Here is a 21,149-nt window from a genome sequence, read left to right as displayed (position 1 = left end):
TTTAACTTTTTAACATGTATGAACAGCTACTAATGAAGGTTAGAAATGTAATTTACACAAGACCCATGATAGTAGGTTTTCCATCCACTATATCATAATCTGCAAAAATAGAATTTTAGCTTACTCAATTCAAGCTTTTTCTTGTATACTACAAGAAGGGCATACTAGAAATTAACTTTTTTTTTCCCAACTATTTGAACCCTGCTTCAGAGTAACAATATTAGTCCCTTTCTTGTAGAAAGAGCCTGTCAGCCAGAAGTAATCCTCAGTCATAGCAGTATGAGATGGAATAAAAAACTATCACTACACAAGTCTTGCAGTCAAAGGTTCAGTCTGAATACTAATAATAGTAATAATAATAACAATAATTCCTAATGCATTTTTATCAGCAAACCCAACAATTTTTTTAAAAGGATAACATTAAATACCAGGTCAGAAAACCTGGGACCAGAGTTCCCTACAAAGAGTACTTTGAATGGAATCACATAATGGTTGAGTTTGGAGTGGAGCTCTGGAGATTGCCTAGTCCAAGTCCCTGTTCAAAGCAGGGTCAACTGAAGAGGGTTGCTTGGGATTCTGTCCAGTCAGGTTTTGAGTAGCTCCAAGGGTGGAGACTCCACAACCTCTCTGGGCAACCTGTTCCAGTGTTGGACAACCCTCACATTATTATTATTGTTGTTGTTATAATTATTATTAGTTGTTGTTTTGTTATGTTTAAGTTGAATTTTCTGTGTTTGAATTTGTGTCCATTGCCTCGTCTTCCCTCTAGGCATCAGAAAATACTATGCCATAATAAAGTCCATCACCTCCTGACAGATGTTACTTTTTTATGGAGTAAACCAGGCTAAGCTTCTGCTATTTCTGCTGCAGAGATTTTGTTGCTGTTGTTGTTGTTGTAATTATTCTTTAACTCTCTTCTCCAACAGGATAATGAACAAGTGAACTTGGAGGTATTTCTGTCTTTACAAGAAGCTGCATCAAATAACTAAATGGCGCATCACAAAGTTTGTCTTTTTACTCGGTCTTATCTTGCAAATGCACTGCTCCCTAATCCTTGAAGTCAGTCTGGCATGCACCATTTTGTTTACTAAAGGCTGTTGACTGTAGATGTCTTACTATAATTACCAGGGAATACACCTGAAGTAAAAGGATGCTATCATCCCACAGTAAAAGTAAGACAACAATATTAGACTAATATTTTATTTTCACTCTCATATTAAAAAAAAAAATCGGTTACTTCAAGTACGTTAAGAGCTAATATCTGCACCGCTGCTGACAATCCTACAACCCGCGGCTGCTCTAAGCTTTCGCTGTGAGCTTTTATCAGTTCACTTTACGGCAGTGAACGTGTGTCTCGAGGATCACCTCAGCAAGCGCGGGAAGCGAGGGAGCTGCACTTCCACTCCGGGTGCTCCGGCCCCCGCCAGTACCCAGACGCCTCCCTGGAGTGGAAGGGCGCCGGAACACCGCCCCCGCCCCGCCAAAGCCCGGTGCTTCTGGAGAAGGCGGGCAGGCCCGCCACTGAGGGAACGGAGAGCACCAGCACTCGGCCTCTGGACACTTTCTTTGCTTAGGATTTATTTTTCTCCGTTTTTCACTTCAGTCAAACTGCTCAGCGATCACCGGCGTCAACCGCAGAGCGCAGCCGCCTTCCCCGGGGACCTCGGCTTGTCCCGCCCGGGCACGGTGCCCCGCCTCCCCCGCAGGCCCTGCTTCACGGGGACAGGGACCCGCCCTGGACGGGGCGATACTCACGAAGGGGCCCTTCCGCCCTCTCCTGAAACTAAACGCCATCGGGACCGGGTAGGGGACGGGTCTCCGCCACCGCCTCCCAACTACTTTCTCCCCGCTTCGGACGCTTCTCCCGTCGCGACCCGCCTAGTAACAACGGCGCGGCGGATTTGCTGCGGGTTTGCGCTCCCCCAATCAGCACGTGCCTTACTCATCCCTCCTCCGGCCTTAGCAACCTACCAGTGGAGAGGCCCGCCCTATCCCGCCTCCTCATTCGCTCACGGGCGGTAGAACTCTCACTTCCTATTTGTGGCCGTCGCTGTCAGCCAGGCGCGCGTTCTGAGGCGGGCTGCTCGCCTGGGAGGTGTGAGGTGACGCCTCTCCTGAGGGGGTGGTGGGGTTTCTTTACCGGCTGGTTTCCGCTGAGTCCTGTGCCGTCTCCGGAGGAGAGGCTGCGACTCTGCAAGGTCGGGGCGCCCAGCACGGAGCTCAGCCTCTTCTGGGCAGGTCAGCGACGGGTCAGCAGCCGCCCTTGGGGCCGTCCCCTGCTCCTCTCAGCCCGGGCCCCCGGTGAGGGCTCGCTCTGGGCCGGGCTGCAGGATGTGGGTCAGGGTGGTGGTGTTTGCGGTGGTGCCGGCTCGTCTTTGGCTTTTCTCCTTAAATTGTGCCTTAGCCTCAAAGACTCCCGTTTCCCCCTGCAGTCAGAGCACCGCATAAAGCTGGCAAACCTGAAAATAATCTCTCCTAGCAGCTACTTTCTATTAATCTGTCTGGAGACTTCTGCCAGCTGAGGGCTGGAGATGCCTCTGAAGTCAGCTTTGTAATTGAAGCAGACTTTCTTCCAGCAAGGGTGGATGAAGGCATAGAAAAGGTGTTGTGGGTTTTTTTTTTTTTTTACCATCTGTGTGTCTCAATTCAGGTGTTCTTCAGATTGACTGGCAAAGTTGGGAGTGGAATTTGCAAGCTAACAGCCTGTATTCAAGTAAATGTAGTTGTTTACCAATTTTGATATGTTAACCATAACTGTAAGGTAGCTTTAGGGAGGGGATAATGTCTCTTCCAGAGTATTTCATCTTATAAATTTTATAAACCTGTGTGTTAATACCACATTTCTTTCTAGGGTGTAACTGCTACTGAAGTAAAGATTTAAAGGAGGTCTGATGTCAACGAAAGCAAACTTTCCTGTGACAGCAGGATCTGTAGTTGTTCCTTATGGGCATGTGATTGGAAATGAGAAGTGGAGAGGGTCAGAGATAGCCCAAAGGCTACAAGGTAAGCATAAATTGGAAGAGGAAAAACAATTCAGGCAAAGCATTCCCCTCTGTCACTCAGTATTGTTAAGATAGGCTGGAATATGCTTCATCCTGTGCCTGACTGGTCCCATATTTGTGGTACAGCCTATGATAGCAGGCTGAAAATTCCTATTTGTCTACCATGTATCTACATGATCAGTTCTGCTATATTTGCATAGTTGCTGAGCACTGTAGAGAAGAAGCAGCAATATCTGCTTCTTGGGAACCACAAACTGTTGTGAATATGCACCTCCACTGACGTCCCTTGAATTTACATGGATACTGGGACTGTGCTATCATCTGCAGGCAAAGCATGATCATCTCAGAATAGCATGTGAAGTTTTTGTTCAAGTCCAGAGTTTACGGAGAAGCTATAGCGCTTTCCAATCTGTAGTTTGAAAGTGGTATTAATTGGTGTTACTAAAGGCATCACATAGCATTTGGGATCACTTGTACCAGTTTTGCTTAAAGAGAAGAAAGGCTTTTAAAGAATATGAAGTTTGTTGTCAGGTCACTAGGATTATTGACACATTAGGAAGGTTGTGCTGTGAAGTAATTATTAGTTGTTGGGGTTTTTTAACTACTGTATTTTTCTTTCTTTTAACAATCTCACCTTAAGGAAAAATTAGACTTATCTTTGAAGATGGCTTGGGACTTGTGGATTTTCATCTTTCAAACAGAACTTGCATTTTATATATTTCTGAAGCAGATTTGGTTGCAGGAGATGAATTCAAACGAAGATTGGTTCGGTTTAGAAATGTAAGTACTACCTAAAGAGAAAAGTTTTCAATTGGTATTTGTTTATTCCATGCTCCTGAAAACATTCTTATTGTGTTATTTTTAAATTCTAGTGGAGCTAAACTTTTGTGATAATTTCCACCTGAAAACTGAAAAAACTTGCAGCTGTGTAATAATGCTGTATTAAACCTCAGTACTGTTGCTGCAACTTCTGTTCTTCCTCTGATTTGCTTTCATGCAGCTCATACTTGACAGAAGTTTTCTCTCTTGTGTTTCATCAATCATTAACAAGATATTTTCTTCTTCTTTCCTTTCAATACAGGCCAGTAGTCTTGGAGGAATTGTGATTGTAGAGAAAACCCAACTAAGTGATCAGTACTTCTTAGCAGTACAAAAGCTTGTTGTGCTAGAACTTGGAATGGTGTTGCTTCCTGTGGCAAATCAAGGAGAAGCTTCTCAACTTATTACTCAGCTAGTAAGTTTTTATGTTAGTGGACAAACATTCATTAAAATATGGGATATGAGGAGAATTACGTGGTTTTCCACAATCATCACTCATTTCAGAAGTAATACCTGGGATCTTAAAGGACACAACATATTTTGTTGTTTGAATGTAAGGAATAAATACCCTGCAACAGTAATATGGTAGTATAGTTCAGCAGAAAGAGGGCTCATTTGGGAACAAAGAAAAGAAGTTGAAGAATATGATACTGGATTTTTTAATGTGATCTTGCACTGAGATGCTACTGGATAGCATCAGGCAATCTTCACTTAAGTTCTTTCAAAACTGACTTGAGATTTTGCTTTGTCTCAGGCGGGGGAAACTGTGTTCTTATGTTATTTCTCTTTTCCTTTATCCTTTCTTTGATTGCATCAAAAAGATGTGACAAAATCATTGTTTTAATTCATGGTTCGTATTAAGAAACTGTTGGTTTCCTAGTGAGACTTTGTGGATCTGCATCAAAACCCTTCATAAGGGCACACACGTAAGGAGGGAACTTAGTTTTTTTAAAACTTTCTAGTGATTGCATTGAACTCTTCTGAGATGAAAGAAACTTCGCCAAAATCCAAAAGCAGAGCTCCAGCAGAGGGCACTCAGTGTCACTTACGGTTTTGTTTTGCTTCAGGTCCGTGAACAAAGTAAGGATCACAACAGTAACCCCTTTCTTCGTAAACAGTGTTCTCAGCTGGCAGAGCCATCAGTGTTTCGGACAGTGCAACAAATTCCAGGAGTTGGGAAAACAAAAGCTCTGCTTTTACTGCAACAATTTGGAAGCATCCACCGGCTTTGTAATGCATCTGTTAAAGAGCTTGAGCTAGTAGTTGGACAAACGGTAGCACAACAAATTTATACTTTTTTATGTTCCTGACATGCATGTGTAGTGCTGTTTGGGAAAACAAAGACTTTTTGTTTGTTTGCTTCTTGTGAATTATAAAATTTTGTATTTAATAATCACATATTATGGTAACTTCTGTAATCCTGGTAACAACTGGAGGGTGTTGACTAATTGTCTACATGTTACTCAGGTGCTGCTGTTTTTTACAGCTGTTCTGCTCATGAAGATTGAGCTGTGAAAATTGCCTTGGAAAGAGAGCTGTATTTTGCATCTATCTTGTACAAAAAAACTGAGAAAGCTGCTTCTTTCAGCATCCACAAAAAAAAAAGGCAATTTTCTTGCTTGCTTTTGTCTTCCATAAATAAACACTTTGTTAATATGTGGGTTGTGTTATCTTCTCAGTAAGTGGAAATATGAGTTACAGTGCTTTAACAAGGTTAGCACACATTACTTTATAGTAGTATCTCTGATTTATAACTTTTTTGGATTTCCTTTGGAAAGTCCTGCTGGAATATATCTTTGACTTTACACTAACTTATTTCTCTGGTTCCTTTTTCAGTTCACAGGGTGTTATCAAACTTATTGCTTTGTGTATAATACCCAAAATCATGGTTAATTCATGTTGTGCTTTTGAATATAAATTGGGATAATTATAATATATTTTGACAGATTAATTAGCAATTATATTATAATTAATATATAAACTATAATATCAATTATAATGTACATTGCAAAGAAAATAGGGGAAGCACATATTGCATTTTATTTTAAATTATATTCTTATCCTATTTACTAAGGGTAAAATTACCTTTTTCCTTATGCCCCCATTAAGGAGGTGTGTGAAAAGTTTCTTTCATGCTACTTGGGTTTTGGATCACAGCAGGAAGGCAGCTGAGCAGGATTTTCAACTCCCTTTTGTAAGCTAAAGAGATGTGAATAATAGAACCTTGGCACCCCTGTAACCAATATCTCATGCACTGGTTATCATGGACAGCAGACCAACCTGTTATATTCGTTCCTTACTCAGAATGAAAATACACTTATAATTTGGGCATAAATATTTAATTTACTGAATAATAAACAACAGCATTTCCAGAACTACAGAACAAGATACTACTTTCTTACAACTAGGGACTGCTTATGCTTCTTTATAAATCTGTTTAGTTTTTATTGCCTCTCTCAGGCTTGGTCATGTTGCTATGGAGACCAGATTTCACATCTAAAGGTATGTGGCTATCGATGTTGCAGGGAAAACACCTTTTTATGACTCCAGATGACCATCTATTCAGTGCATTAAATAAAGTTCAATTAAAGTAGTAACAGCTAGTACTAACAATTATAGACTGAACTTTATTCTATTGCAAATCTTTATTTTTAGGGCTGTATAGCTTGATGTAGCCCTATACATCCTTATAGATAGAAATTTGTTACATCCCTGTGGTCTGAGCAAGAACATAACTTGCTGTGAAATTAATATTTGCCTTAAGTTAGCTGTTGGCTACCACTCAGTGTAAAATGAGTCTTTAGTTAGCTGACAGAAAATAGTAAGTATGTATTTGTGTGGCACTTGAGAAGCCCAAATTTTTACTTCAATTGAGGGGGGTGTGTGGTTAAATAAAAAAAGATCCCTACCACAACCTTTCCTCAAGGACCAGTGAGTGTGATAATGGGAATGGAAAGGCACTTAACTGTGCAGCTAAGGGGGAAGATAGTCTTCCTACAACTATCATAGTGGGCTAAGAGAAATGAAGAGCTGGAAGGGTGATTCATGTGACTTTGCTAAAGATTTCATGAGCTGGATAGTAATTTTAGCCATAGGTGCAAAGTGATTCTCTTCTGTATGGAATATTGTATGGCAGGATCTTGCACATCAGTATATGACTGCTGCTGCCTGTGGTGTAAAAACGTGCTGCTACAAATACACATGAAGAAAAACTACTAAGGATAGGTGAGTCATAAGTAATTTACAACTTTTTTCACGTAACCTTTATAGGATAACTCTAGAAATATTTTAGTGCTTTTTGTAAGGAAGCAAGTTTTAGACTATAATTTGTAAGTTCCTATATTATGCACTATAAGATTCTAAGTAAGACAGTTTCCTAGATCTTTAAGCAATATTACAGAAACATGTAAGAGGTATGTCAGCCGTAGAGAGTGAAAACCTGTAAATTATCTTAGAACGGTTTGAGTTAGAAGGGACCTTAAAGATCATCTAGTTTCACACACACCCTGCCGCCATGGGCACCCTCCACTAGACTAGGTTGCCCAAAGGCCCATCCAGCTTGGCCTTGAACATTTCCAGGGATGGGGCTTCTCTGGGCAACCTGTTCCAGTGCCTCGCTACCATCATAGTGAAAAATTTCTTCCCAATATCTAAATCTCCCATCCTTCAGCTTAAAGCCATTACCCCTCATCCTGTCACTCCATACCCTTGTAAACAATCCCTCTCTCCAGCTTTCTTGTAGGCCCCTTCAGGTACTAGAAGGTTGCAATAAGGTCTCTCTAGAGCCTTTTCTTCTCCAGGCTGAACAACCCCAACTCTCTCAGCCTGTCCTCATAGGAGAGGTGCTCCAACCCTCTGATCATCTTTGTGGCCTCCTCTGGACTCGCTCCAACAGCTCCATGTCTGTCTTGTACTGGAGATCCCAGAGCTGGACACAGTATACCTGGTAGGGTCTGAGGAGAGCAGAGCAGAGGAGGAGAATCATCTTGCCATAGATCTGACCAGCACATGATATTATACTAAATTATGTTGTATCATCCAAGCTGTAGCAAAATCAAAAAGCTACTACTAAGCGTCAGCAACTGATTTTTATTCTTAAATAAGCGTCATCAACATATTTACACCTATTACATAAGAAACTAAAAATAAGCGACAACTTCAAAGTTTACACCCAGATGCAAACTTTCCCCTTATTTTAAGTTTTGAGTATCAAACAGCATATATCTACTCTGTAGATGGCAATGTTAACTAACACTACAGTGTTAGCAATTTTCAATTAATTTCAATTTTAGAACATAGAAGAATCTCAAAGAAATACTTACACAGATAATTTTTGTCTCCCTCCTTACTATATATAGCCAATATCTGCTCATTAATTGTTCCAAGGGGAGGAGGAAGGTTTTATATCTATTTGGTTTTTCACTTGGTGTGATAGTAAATAAATATTCTGCTGCTTAGACTCACAAGCACTTCTTTTCTCATATTTTAAAGCATCACCACAATTTATGTACTCTTGATTAATATACTGGAATCGGTCAGTTTTGAGATTTGTTTCACAGCTATTAATTTTATCAAGACTAGTGAGATACAAGTCTTATGGTAAGTAGGTTAAATAATTTCAAGTTTGGAATAAAGCCTGTTTTTAACAATTGAATCAACAGGCATTTAAAATATAACCTAGATAAAAAAAAGAACAGAGTAAAAGCCTTTTGTAGTTCAAAAGATCTTTTGACTTCTAAGCCCTCTAATTCTCTTTCAGAATTAAATTAACTATTCAGTAGAATACACCTAGTACTCTCAGAAAAGAGAATGTCTATGCATAAAAATGACAACTACATGACACTGCCCCTTGGCACAAGGTTAGTTTCTCTCAATAATGTTATTCTCTCTCCCCTCTGTGGTTTAAGATAATTTTTAAAAATAGTGTTAAGTGATTTATTATTGACTCTAAAATTTTACAGCAAAATCATCCTTTAATATCTCCCCTATTGTTTTTCATGCAGCATCAAGTTTGTAATAAATAACTCCCATCATAGTTGTAAAAAAATTAGTCGATACTGTATTTTGAAATTCCAAAGGAATCCAGTCCTCATGTAAGCAATTTTATCATCTACAAATTGTTATTCCATACCTCCCAAACCACTTCATTCTAACCTTCAAATACTTAAGTTTTACAGTTTCTGCCAGCCTCTGACCTTCATAGTGGCTCAGTACACAGTAAATGAAGTCAAATGGCATTTGTCTGAATTTACATACACATATATAAAGGTAAAATTGATCAATATTTTATATACATTTTTAAGAAAAATGTCATGGTAACAGGTCCTTCTGAATGATTCAATACAATGAACTTTCTGTATTCAGAAGTGCAAAGGGAGAAAGCTTCTTCTTAATCTGAGAACTTCCAGCCACAGCTGAAGGAAGGCAGAGGGTGCTTGCAGCTTTCTGTCTATTTTTAGTTCCCCAACTTAGAAAAGGCAGTTTCAGTGGGGCTTTCTTGGTCTGATCAATCTTATCCTCTTCCATGGCTAAACAGATTAAGGAGTATGTCTTCTGCATTCCCACAGAGTAAGTTGCACTCTTATTATGCTGTGGAAAAAGAGAAGCATTATAAGAATCAAGTCACCCAAAATGGGTCAAAATTCTGAAGATAACAAAAGATTACTGTGCAAATAGTTTTCCAAGGCAGACTACAGCAAGCTTTCTGTGCTAATGACATACTAAGGGAACACAAGGCCCTTCAGAGTACTGTGATTCTGGTAGTTTGCCCATGTAGACTCAAGAGTATACTATACAAAAGTGTGAAGGGATTCATGAATCTTTTTCATGGGTTGTGTTACAGTTAGCATTTAGTGGCTTCTAGCATAACTATACAATATATACACTAACCTCTCTGCAAAGCTTAAGTATGTAGTTCTTGCGCAAATCTATGAAGGGCAGTCTTTTTGCTCTCTTTGGACAGGTGCCATGTTGACTGCAACTATGACAACAAAAGCTGCTGTAGGACATTGTTTTGGGATACCTGAAAGGCACGGCTGTGCCTTGAAGCAATTTGATTATATTCTAGCCTTTTGTTTCCAGTAGCAGTTTAGAATGGCACATGTGCAATTTCTTATTTTCAATACGGAAAATTAACTTCTTGAACAAAGCAAGAAAACCTAACAGCAGTAAGAGCACCTTGTTCACTTCTAAGGCAACAATACTTCAGTGCCTAAACTTGCCAGGGAATGTCAGAAGCATGAAGCAGTGGATTTAGCTGAACTACAGGTTCTCTCACACTACAAATAAGTTTAAGTTATTCAGAGCTTAACATTTTTTAATCTTGTGATTGTTTTTCCTTAATCTAAAGCTTCTATGGTACCTTAGTAACTAACTAGACAGTTAAAAGTCCACCAAAATTAAAAATATATATACATTAATCCACGATCAATACAAAAGTCACGTATCACTTATGTTACAGTGCATAGAAAATAAGCACGTAGTCTTGGATGTTCTATTTCATTCCATTATTGTTTCACTATGACTTTTCCAATGCTGAACAGGATAATATTTTCATCCTCTGGAACAAGTTCGGGGAAAATAAAATATGCCCTGGAATTTATAATGCAATTAATCTAAGTGGCTCCACTACAAAAAAAACTACCACCCAACCATTCTAATGCACACAGACATACTGTACGTGAGCTTGCTAAGTCACAATGATTTAAACAGACTGTTTAAAACAACACATGCTTGAATGCTTTATGTATTCACTGGTGGAGTGGGATATCTGACTACATGGAAGTAAACATTAATCAGGGACTGAAGCCAGGAAACTGAAAAACCTCTCACATACCCAATCTGTAAAAAATATTTGCCTCATTACATACCATAGACGCTGCTGTATCCTGGCAACTGATAACCTCAATCTCAATGGGCTGTTCTCCCACGCTTTTGAATTTTTCCAGCACCTCATTCACTCCAAGCCACTTGCAATCCACGCTGCCAACTGAAACAATGTAGTCACCTTCTTTTAGGCCCATCGACTGTCAAAAAATTTTGCACAGGTTATTATCTGGAATTATAAAGATGCATAAAATGTTTTTGTCATCATACAATATCTGCCCTATAGGCATTTCCCTTTTAGATGCTATAAAATCATTGTCTAGCCAGACATGTGGAACAAAAGTACACATATAACAGAAACATGCAATTTTTTCAAGTGCCACAAATTACCCATTTGAGTTACCATTGATAAACGTGATTCTGGCATACTCAAACATTAACACTTTTTATGTCCTTTTCAGATTTCTCCTTAAGTGAGGCCCCTGTAAGATATTTTCTTGAGTTTTTACTTCTGTTTCTTCAGTATTTTTATTTGTACTTCTGTGGTTGCTTCTGTCTATAGCTAAAACTGTGCTCATCACTGCATGCTGCTTTATCCCTTTGGGTTTTTCCCCCCGGAAAACCCAACATATTAGAAGCCAATAATAGGTTCTTGCCCCTCTTTTTTGTTTGGGCACATGCTACATTGCCTTCCCTTCCTGATCCTCATCCTTATTGCTACTTCCCAAAGCCTTTACCCCTTCTAACTTTCTGCATTAGGTGGGGAATAACATTTGCTTTTATTATTTGAGACCTTTTATCTATAAAGTGTGAACAGAGGAAGAAATCAACTCTAGTTTATTATTATGTACGTCATACGCATGCTCTAATATCTAAGGTGTATATAGCACTGAACATGTGTTCAGATTATATTGAATTGACTATATTGACGTATATTAGAACTCAATAAATACTCCATACACCAATATGAACAAGCTAAAGTTACATTTAAGAGACTGTAATGCTAGAGCCTGGAGATAAATTGTTAATATTGCACTAACGTAATGTACTTACTGCTGCAGCACAAGCTGGATCAAGACAATAAATCTGTACTGGCGAACCTCCTTTAAGACTGAATCCTAGCTCTCCTGCTTCATAGTGGATGCGAATGGTACGTGGAGCCGTCCATCTCTGCTTGGCTGAGAACACTGTCAGTGGGCCCTGGAGGTAACACAGCAGCAGGCACATAATGGCTTACTGTCATTTGTAAGTAAGCATTTATATTTTTTTAAGTCATAATGCTTTAAGCTCATCTTATGTAGGTTTTACTCAGGTTAACTTCCAGCTACGTCCACTGAAATGGAACAGTGAGATTTATCCTAGAAGTTTAAGATGTCCCCTGAAGTGCTCAGCCCTACTTCATGACTGTTCAGGTGATACTTCAAACAGAGTACGATGAGAGCAACTGCCAAGTTCTTCTGAGATCTCTGTGAAGGGATGCAGAATCTTTTGGTTGCAGCAGGCTCTAAGGTCTTCTCCAGCTACTACGTTTCCTCCCCACCTTTAAGTTATATACAATTATCCATTGAAACTTCATGGGACTTTTATAAAGGTTATCAAGAATAAATGCTGCGCAAAGCATTTGTATACGTATACAAGCGGCACTTTTATTCTTTTCTAGTCTCGAGTTATACCTCTGAAGCTAGGAACAATCTCTTCAACAGCTTCTGAAAAAGACCCAGTTACTACACAATCATTTTTCAGGCTAAAATACTTATGCCCCTTCCCTCATGTTAGAGTGAATTTATACTTGCTAGCAAAGTGACAGAGGTCGCATTAGCACGTTACGTACCAGCCGGTGGAAGAAGTCTTTAACTTTCACCTTGGAAAACTGAGGAGCAATTGTTTCTATTTTGTGCTCCGTTTTAGCTAAAACAAAGAAAACCAAATTAATTTTCTCTCAAGTATTAGTTAAAAGACATACAAATTTATTTTTCTTGCATTCCAAGCTAGACAGAATTTTCTTCTAAATTCTTACCAGGCTGTAGAAAAACCTTATTTTTGTGGAAATGTTTAAGACAAGTATCTGAATTTCCTTAAAGATATCTTCAGAGCTCATAGTATCAATACAGAAAACTTAAAACACGCCATTGAAACAAAACTATGTCATTCTCCTCTTAAATATTTTTCAAAGAAAAATAAAAAACAGTGCCCATTCTTTCCCACTGCTTTCAAAGAGGAAAGAGTTAGATGAGCTGGACTAAGGTAGGAGGAACCAATAGCAGTCAAATCGAGCTAACAACTTAGACCAGTATGAGAGTTGTGCTACAAGAAACAGTTATTAGTTTTCCCCTGTATGATTTTAGCTTTTAAAGTTTCCCCATCTTTTCCAGCTCACAAGATAGTCACCAAAAAAAGCTGAATTCTATCTAAATAATAACCATTGCTATCTACCCCAGAAAATGATGTGGCCAGAGACAGAAACACTGCAAAGCAGCTGTAACAAAATCAATTTATCTGTGATTGAGGAAGCATGTAAAGAATCTGAACTCAAATGTACACTATATAACTTGTACATTATTTATATTATGTGTGGATACATATTATATATGTATACATATATATATAAAAAATAAAGGCATATCCCCATGCAAGCATGTACAAGTATGGTTAGATACCTTTTATTTCTAGCTGTGTATACTTACGAAGGATATCTGGAGCCTGTATTAGACTGAGAAAGTCATCTTCTGTCTCTTGCTGAGCATATTTGAGAAGTGAGCGCTTATGTGCGGCTGTCAGAACCTCCTGAAGAACATCAATGTTTCTAAGCTTTTTGCACAGACCACAGACTCTTAGAGCTTCTTCGTGGTAAACAATGGCTTTGCGTAAATGTGCTTTCCCTGAAAAAAAATTAGAAACTTGGTGGTGGTCCTCCATAGACAATAAATACAAAGTAATTTTCAAATTTTATCCCATAGCTGTGTGAAACTGGCAGTTACCTAATTGTTTTCTCTGAACTTTGTCCTTTAAAACAGTGAGAACCTTCAGTCCTTCAGGCATGTAGTCATACAACTGGGACAAGGCTTTCTCCTGCTGATCTTCATCGTCACCGGACTGCACTATAGTAATTGATATAGAACATTAACCATTACATATCTCTTAGTTCCTTTAGGTGTATTGTTGTGTAGTTATTACTACCTTCTCTCCAAATGCAGTCAAATACTTTTATGCATATATATTGATGGGAATTTCAAGTTTTTAGGACTTTTACCAGTTTTATCATCTGTAGTATGCAAGTAATACTTATATACCAGAACATATCAACAAGAATTGAACAATTTAGTGGCATATAACAGACATAATATTTCTTCTGTGTCTGCAAAAGTTAGTTTATTGAACTTTCACATTCTTCTGTAAAGGACAAAAAAGGCCTCACATCGGAATGAGAAAATGGCCAGAGATTAACATATATTGAAACCCCAAAGTTCCTGGCTCTTGATCTTATTCATAGATCAAATTATAACTGTTTATGTGTTTATTACTGTTATTTATATTAATGTATAGAAAATGTATGATTCTTACGTTCATGGTCACACAGAACGGTAGCAATGAAGTAATGCGCCAGAGCTTTGTAATGGTCTGACTTTATTTGTGCCAGTTTAGACCAGGAATAGGGGATATTCTCTTTCACTGGTTCCTGATTCATTGCAGTGTTAACCAGCATGTAAATCTCTCCCACCTAAAAATAAAGCACAGAATTGAAGTATGAGAATTTACCATTAGTTATTAGGACCTCAAGTAAAGGATATTATATTCAGCCTTAAGATAATTTCATGTGCATGACAGCAAAGGGGGTAGGGGGGAAGATGGTTAGAAAGAGTTAGAAATAAGTTTTGAGAAAATTTGAAATTCCATCTCTGATTTTTCCCCTTATGAGAAAAGTAAATCAATTTTCTACAAGAACAGATGGACTCAGTCAATCTATATGGCTTTAGAGTTCAATAAAAACACCATATAATAAGTGGGTTTTAATTTAATAAATATAATTTAATGGGTTACTTCAACTGAGAAAAAGAGTGAAGCATATGCTTCACTTCTGAAACTGTGGAGTCATATCTAGCCTTAAGTTGTGTGGTCTGGTTAAAACTGGGCTGCTATCCTTTATGCAGAGGAAATAAAATAGTATTTCAAGCAGTGAATGCTGTTTTAATGAATCAAACAACTCCACCCGACAGAATCAAAAAATCTTTCCCCTCCAGCTGATCAATCCTACAGATAAGTCAGGGTGGCTTTACAGGTAGGAAAGGCTTTGCCCGTTTATCTAGTATGGAACCAATTACGTATCTGCTACTCTGAAATGGCTCAGAAAGCATTTTCATATCATGTTGGCATATCCAGTTTTTGATGCCAACAACCTCAATCAAGTATGAGCACTACCTTCTGGCACACAGCCTGCCTCTCCATTTTTCAGGCAAGTCCTAAGACAGCTCTGCAGCTACCAATCTGACTCTGCTCACCAGGGTCCTTCCCCCAGTTATGATTTAGTTATTCTTTTGGACTTAAGCTTTTTAGGTTTGCATAACCTCCAGCTACTGGGAAATAACAGATAGGTTGAGTTCAATACTTAACAGAGAACTACACAAACAACTGTCCTTTTGTGTGTTGTTCTGTGGATAAGATCTGTACTGTTAGAAAGAGCAATATGATAAATAGCTTGTAAAAAAACCTCTGGCCAGTTCACTGCCTCAGTGTTCCAGCATGTTTCTATTAAACTTCATGAATTATTAATTAAAAACAAATCATAACAGTTCTAAGATAATGATATTTAAGTTGCAGCTTTTTGCATTTAATCTTCTGAAAGGTTGCGAGCTGTCCCTTGTTACTTTTGGTTTTCAGTAACAGTTGTTAACGTCTAGGTTTAATAAATTCTGTTAATGTTACTAGAGACTGTAGCTAGTAACACAGCACTGTAAACAGTTATTTTAAAGACTACATTTTAAGTCTCTCATTTTACCTTGGCAACTTCCTGTGTCATTTTCACTAGTGTGAAAAACTCATTGCGTATTCCAGGAAGACCAATCTGCTCAAAAACACACTCTTGAGCTTGCGCAAGCATCATTTTTACTAGCACGTTCAGCATAGCTGGGCTCATATCATAACTTGGTGTGTGAGTAAAGGTCTCCTTTAAGTAGCTTAGGACTCCTGAAATTACAAAATGGTTTTGTCAGCATTAGAGAGAGAAGCAGGTTAACTTAATTCTAGCACATACCATAATTATTAAGATTGAAAGCATGCTGTCTAGTATTGCACTATAGCAATCTGAACGGATTCTTAGTACACATGAAATTAAACTGACTTACAGGTTTTGCTTTGCATTCCCATCAAACATCTCCAGGTAAGTTCTCAAAATTACAATTCAGAGGAGCAACAGAAGCTGCAAGTTTTAAAGGCAATACCTTCAGTTTTGCTTATAACAGTTCTTGTGATTGACTGTAAAGCTGTGCTGAATATGACTTGTATATGTGAGTGGTAGGCTAGGGCTTATACATATGTAAGAAAGGAAAAGAAATCTATGCAACTATAAGGTGGTGACAGTAGAACCCTTGGATGGAAGGGAAACCCACAAACATATAAACTTAATTATGAATCTCCTTTTCAGGTGCTGCTAAGTGCATTGTGTGTTCCCATGAAAGCTCAGTTCCATCCCTATAAGTAATCTAGAACAGTATACTTAATAGGGTAAAATTAGATTCTGCTCTAGGCATTTGGTTCCACCAATGTGTTAACAGTTTCTATCATTTATCAAATTAAAAACAAACACTAACTGTAGTGCAAATATTAAGTAACAGTTTCACTCTAACAAGTAACAGTTTAACACTGATGGGAGGGTAATCTTCAGCACACACCGTCATCCAACTGGTTTAGTGAGTTCTAATAGCCTGCTAATTGCTGATAATACTACAAAAGTGTACTGATAAGACCTCTGCTTTTTAAGTGTCCCAGCTTCTGTAATCTTACTTCTTGCCACTATATTTGGTTCTGTCCGTATGGTGCTGCATTTTTCTGCTACCAGTTTCTGAGATTTTTTTGGGTTTTATGTTACACTTGTATCTTTTATCTTAATATGCCCTGACACAAATTTGAATTATGGCCACCTCTGCACATCCCAAGTACTGATGGAGCGCCCTACTGAAAGGGACTGAAAGTACAGGGTGGAAAAAGATTTTTATTTTTTTATTTTTTTCTCAATATATTTCTGCTTATGCAGTAAGCATATACACACCAAGAGCTTTGTTGAGGATAAACTCTTTGCAACATTATCCATTCAGTACAGAGAAATGGTTAATACATGCTCTATATCATGTCTCTACTAACATAATGAACAGTGTTACGGAGCCATGCACAGGTACAATGAAATGCCTCCTGAGCACATTGCTTTGGGGCCCTGCAAAGGTACTGTGGTAGCAAATGATGCATTTCAATTTCTGAATTCATTCTGTTCTGCAAATACGTTGAAGTGAAAAGCAGTGATTTTTTCATTTGCAAAATGGAAGGAGAAATTTCTCTATTTTGCTGCTGCTCAAGTATTGAAATACAAAATTAAATACAAAAGTTGAAAAACAATTTATTTAATATGCATGAAGAAATACTATAATTTTTTTTTATAGCTGTATACCCAAAAGATGGGTTTTATGACAATCCAACTCTGTAGTCCACAGTTTGTAGCTGATAAAGCTACCAATACAGTGGAAACCAATAGCCACAGATTGTTAGTGCAGAAATAAATCTTATAGTACATATTAATTACATACATCACATCTTTAAGCATTATATGTAGCACAGATGACATTTACAAAAAATTAGAAAATCTACTTGGAAAACAAAACAAAACCTTCTATAACGTTTTAGTTCAAGAGATATGATTTTCTGTTAGAATTTGTGGTTTTCTTTGCTTGGGACAGAGATAGATTGAGTATTTTGAACTGTTTGCCTTTGGAATCTATGAAAAAGATGTAGTCAACTTCTAATGAATTGCAAAATTCACCAGAGAACACAGCAATATTAATTTTGAAGAGACCATATGAAAAACTAGGTTTCAAGCCCTTTATCAGCCCTTTAAATTGTTTCTTGTACGGATTTTACATCAATGTAATATCACTGAGGTGAAAGCAGCTATGTTGGTGAAGCAAAGAATGAACAATGAAGCAGTTAACATTAGGGCTATTACTTGGACCTTTGAACTGCAGTTCATTAATGGTTAACCACAGTGTTCATATTCACTGTCTTTATCTGCATGTTCGGACCACAGTTCCTGGTTGTGAATTAAAGCTTCATCTCAGCTCTTCACTAGGCTTCTTGAATTTCCCTATTCTGCCTTTTTTGTGTAATGAAGTCAGTGGGAAATGCAGAAATCTGCAGGATTTCAGGATGAAATTAGGAACATTTGCATAAAGATCTTCCCAATATTTTTAAATGTGTACCTGCAGCTCTCTGAAAAGCATCAACAGCATTTTCAAGTCCAGTTTGGGTCTGACGGTTGCATCGTGTTCCAATCTGGGTGTAGAGAGCTCCAATGTTGAATAAAATACTAGCTTTTTCAAGCAATAGATTTTGCTGACACACTGGGACACCTGTGAAGGAATCATACCTTAGGAAACAAATATTAAAAGAATCATTAAGATTAGCAGAGTCCATTGAAACAACAGATATTTTCATTCCTTTTTTTTTTTCCTCCTCCAAAAGAGCAGTGGAATTCTTAATAATTGTTCTGCTACAGTGAAAATGAAGGTGAATAGAAATACGAGTATGTACTGCAAGGAAAATCTAAGTGCTGCAAGCCAGGAAACGGCTTTATTTGAGGCTTAGTTTTCAGCAGGTTTTACAAATGTGCCTCCATAAACATATTATATCTAACTCAAAAGTGCCTATAAAACATCACAGAGGCTGAAAGTATACTGGGGAAGTATCCATATGTGCTGCTATGTTCTCATATTTAGATGTTGCCAAAGATCAACTATTGGCATGGCTAGATCCTCTATAGCTTGTATTTTAAAGTTTCTTTTTGCAGTTATGACTAGAAATTTAACAGTTCTTCTTGGCTGCTTGGTAATCATATTTTTTCATCATAAAAATAAAAATTCTGAATTCAAACTTGCTCATAGATGTAGCAGACACTCCACTATAATAAATTAAGCAACCTTGCCTCTTTTCTAGCTCAAATATTCCTCTTAACAAATTGAAGGAGGGGAATTATGGTCTGACCCATTCCCCATTTGTTTCATGCACCAAGGTTCAGAGTCCAGGAAACATCTGCAGAAGATTAATTTTCTCCCTTTTTCCCTTGTGCTAACCTGTAGCCCAAATCATAATCTAACCAATGGCTTCACTCTAAGCATGAAAAGGGTGTATTGTATTCGGGTTTACTCTTATTATTAAAAAAAAAAAAAAATAAAAAAATGACAACACACACTGCAGGGAGCGGGGGAGGAGAAACACACTGACAAGCTTCCATTTAAACAGAAGACAGTTAATCATTAACAGCATTGGGGGGTGGGGAAGCAAAAGACAAACACGAACTACACACTTACCATGTAAATAAAACTCCCATGTGCCTGGTGGGTGGGAAAAATCTGTTTTCTACATAACCAAGTTGAAGGAAATAGCTTATCAACATCTCAATGCCAGCTTCATCTCGGCTAGGAGTGCGGCAGGCCTTAAAATACAATAGATTAAAATAAAGTGCATTCTGTTGAGTTACAGGATGAATACTGAAACACCAAGGATAAAGCTCTGCTTCCTTTGGACTTCTGCATATCATAGAAGTGTGTGGAAGCTGAGAACATTAAGCTTAAGGCCAAATGGATGCATTCCAAATAAGAGTTTTTCAGCTGCACAGAAGTAGCACATAATCTTTAAGGAAGCAAAGAGGATCTGTTTAGCAAGTCTCAGAGTTAATTAGAGAAGCAAAAGGGATCTGTTTGCAAGTCTTAGAGCTAATTAAATAAAGATTGTAGGTATTTTATGAAAGCTACAAAGAAAGTTTATATTTCTAGTATAATATAGGAAGCAAGTAATAGTTAGGAATAACCACCATTCTACTACAATCTTTTGCCAGATGCATTCACTTCAACACTCTTCTTGCTAAATTTATAATACTTTAAAGTAAAAAAAAAAAAAAAAAAAAAAAGACAAATCTTAGATTTACAGGATTTACAAAGTTGTGTCAATAGCTCAATCAGTTTACATAACATCATCCTTTTCTTCATTTGTTCTTTACTCAGATTGTAAAGCTCTTGGACAATGGAAATTCATGTACCGTATCTCAGAAATGAAGTCAATAAGAATATGGTAAGTTAAAAGTAATAAAGGCATATTCTGATTCCGTAAAAATGTTATTATTTACAACTTAGATTAAAAGAACTCATGGTATGCCATACTTGAACTTACTTGTCTCAGATCCATGAGATCTGCTATTTCGTCTTCATATTCAGAACTGTCTTCACTATAATGTTCCAGAATAAAGTCCTAAAAAAAAAAAAAAGTAAAAAATTGGAGTATCTAAAATTAACCTAAACCATTCATTTTTTTCTGCAGTCACAAACAGTACAAAATTGATTCAGATGTGATTTGCATGTTGTCTACTCCGTTCCAGTCAATAATATAGTAACATATAGCAATGAGACTTCAAAAAGACAACAGAACTAATAATTTGATATCTGAGACAAGAAATTTGAGCCTCGTGTAAAGGAACCAAACACCTATTACATCAACTCCATTAGGTTTTAAAACAACATTTAGTGGTTTTGAAAGGGACAAATGAATCCTGTTAGCTAAAATAACAAGGGAATCAAGTGACCATAAAAACTTGTTAACAGAAAGAGACTGCCAAATTCTTGTCAGCTATATTAGTGCAATTCCACTTAAATTAACAAAGCTACAATGGCATAAAGTGGTACCATAAGCTGACCATGGAGATTAACCTACAGAAGTAAAAGCAGAGACAAATGCCACAGTGATATAAGATGGTTTACCATGAGATAAAATCTACATTGCACAATCCACAGTAGTCCAAAAAAAATACAGAAGGTGACTCAAAGAGCCAGCCAAGTATATTAGCCAACAAACAAACAGCGTTAATGCTGCAACACTGCTTCCCAACTGAGCTAGCTTGGTTAGTGCAAGTTGGAACATCACTGCGTTATGCTGAGTAAAACCTTCATTACTACTTCCTTTCACACAGAGTAGTAATCAATAGTCTTAATGGAACCAAAAACTGCAGAAGGAATTTTTATTCTCTTTGGTTTAACTCTACTGTTTCTAAAGTGGGATTTCTTGTAACATCTTCTGACTCCTTGTCCTAGTTAGATGTTAGCAACGACCCAAATAATTGGTGGTTGATTTTTAAACACATTGGCATCTCGGTTTTAGGGGAAATGAAACAAAAAATAATTTGTACATAAATTACTTCTCCTTCTTTGAACAGATCTGAAATGGAAGTTATCTCTGTTAACTATGCATTCTGAA

General features: G+C 37.7%; 3 protein-coding genes across 10 annotated transcripts in view; 1 reads left to right on the top strand and 2 right to left on the bottom strand.

The window, feature by feature from the left end:
* Positions 1-1,892, bottom strand: part of CEP89 (centrosomal protein 89) — a 48,037-nt gene extending 46,145 nt beyond the window's left edge. For 2 of the 3 annotated variants that reach the window (XM_054840607.1, XM_054840608.1), the window contains exon 1: positions 1,756-1,886. In XM_054840607.1, coding sequence (XP_054696582.1) covers positions 1,756-1,794 — 39 coding nt within the window. In that variant the 5' untranslated portion in view covers positions 1,795-1,886. Of the gene's footprint in view, positions 1-1,755 lie in introns of all 3 variants that reach the window. The other variant, XM_054840610.1, reaches the window with a different exon arrangement.
* Positions 1,779-5,477, top strand: FAAP24 (FA core complex associated protein 24). Of its 6 annotated transcripts, none has more exons than XM_054840620.1 (5): positions 1,779-1,881; positions 2,852-3,003; positions 3,643-3,782; positions 4,084-4,236; positions 4,889-5,471. In XM_054840620.1, the coding sequence occupies exons 2-5, from the start codon at positions 2,892-2,894 to the stop codon at positions 5,129-5,131; spliced, it is 648 nt and encodes a 215-aa protein (XP_054696595.1). In that variant the 5' UTR covers positions 1,779-1,881; positions 2,852-2,891; the 3' UTR covers positions 5,132-5,471. The 6 variants fall into 6 exon arrangements, with proteins under 6 accessions (XP_054696595.1, XP_054696593.1, XP_054696592.1 ...); XM_054840618.1 differs by lacking the exon at positions 1,779-1,881 and adding an exon at positions 2,047-2,301 and having other exon boundaries at positions 4,889-5,477; XM_054840617.1 differs by lacking the exon at positions 1,779-1,881 and adding an exon at positions 2,047-2,238.
* Positions 5,478-7,895: 2,418 nt separating this feature from the next.
* Positions 7,896-21,149, bottom strand: part of RHPN2 (rhophilin Rho GTPase binding protein 2) — a 29,493-nt gene continuing 16,239 nt past the window's right edge. The window contains exons 5-15 of the mRNA XM_054840865.1: positions 20,073-20,150; positions 19,214-19,338; positions 18,107-18,273; positions 15,640-15,827; positions 14,208-14,364; positions 13,625-13,744; positions 13,331-13,525; positions 12,478-12,554; positions 11,700-11,846; positions 10,691-10,846; positions 7,896-9,410 (exon numbers count right to left, since the gene is read on the bottom strand). Coding sequence (XP_054696840.1) covers positions 9,159-9,410; positions 10,691-10,846; positions 11,700-11,846; positions 12,478-12,554; positions 13,331-13,525; positions 13,625-13,744; positions 14,208-14,364; positions 15,640-15,827; positions 18,107-18,273; positions 19,214-19,338; positions 20,073-20,150 — 1,662 coding nt within the window. The 3' untranslated portion in view covers positions 7,896-9,158. The remainder of the gene's footprint in view (positions 9,411-10,690; positions 10,847-11,699; positions 11,847-12,477; positions 12,555-13,330; positions 13,526-13,624; positions 13,745-14,207; positions 14,365-15,639; positions 15,828-18,106; positions 18,274-19,213; positions 19,339-20,072; positions 20,151-21,149) is intronic.

The sequence above is a fragment of the Grus americana genome, chromosome 13, assembly GCF_028858705.1.
Source record: "Grus americana isolate bGruAme1 chromosome 13, bGruAme1.mat, whole genome shotgun sequence".
Taxonomy (NCBI): Eukaryota; Metazoa; Chordata; class Aves; order Gruiformes; family Gruidae; genus Grus; species Grus americana.
This window is presented reverse-complemented; position numbering and strand designations above follow the sequence as displayed.

Excerpts from the sequence above, each read along its gene's own strand:
- FAAP24 (XM_054840618.1), top strand. The coding sequence starts at position 2,892 with ATGTCAACGAAAGCAAACTTTCCTGTGACAGCAGGATCTGTAGTTGTT. Across the intron at positions 3,783-4,083 it reads GATTGGTTCGGTTTAGAAAT|GCCAGTAGTCTTGGAGGAAT; the intron begins GTAAGTACTACC and ends CTTTCAATACAG. Across the intron at positions 4,237-4,888 it reads CTCAACTTATTACTCAGCTA|GTCCGTGAACAAAGTAAGGA; the intron begins GTAAGTTTTTAT and ends GTTTTGCTTCAG.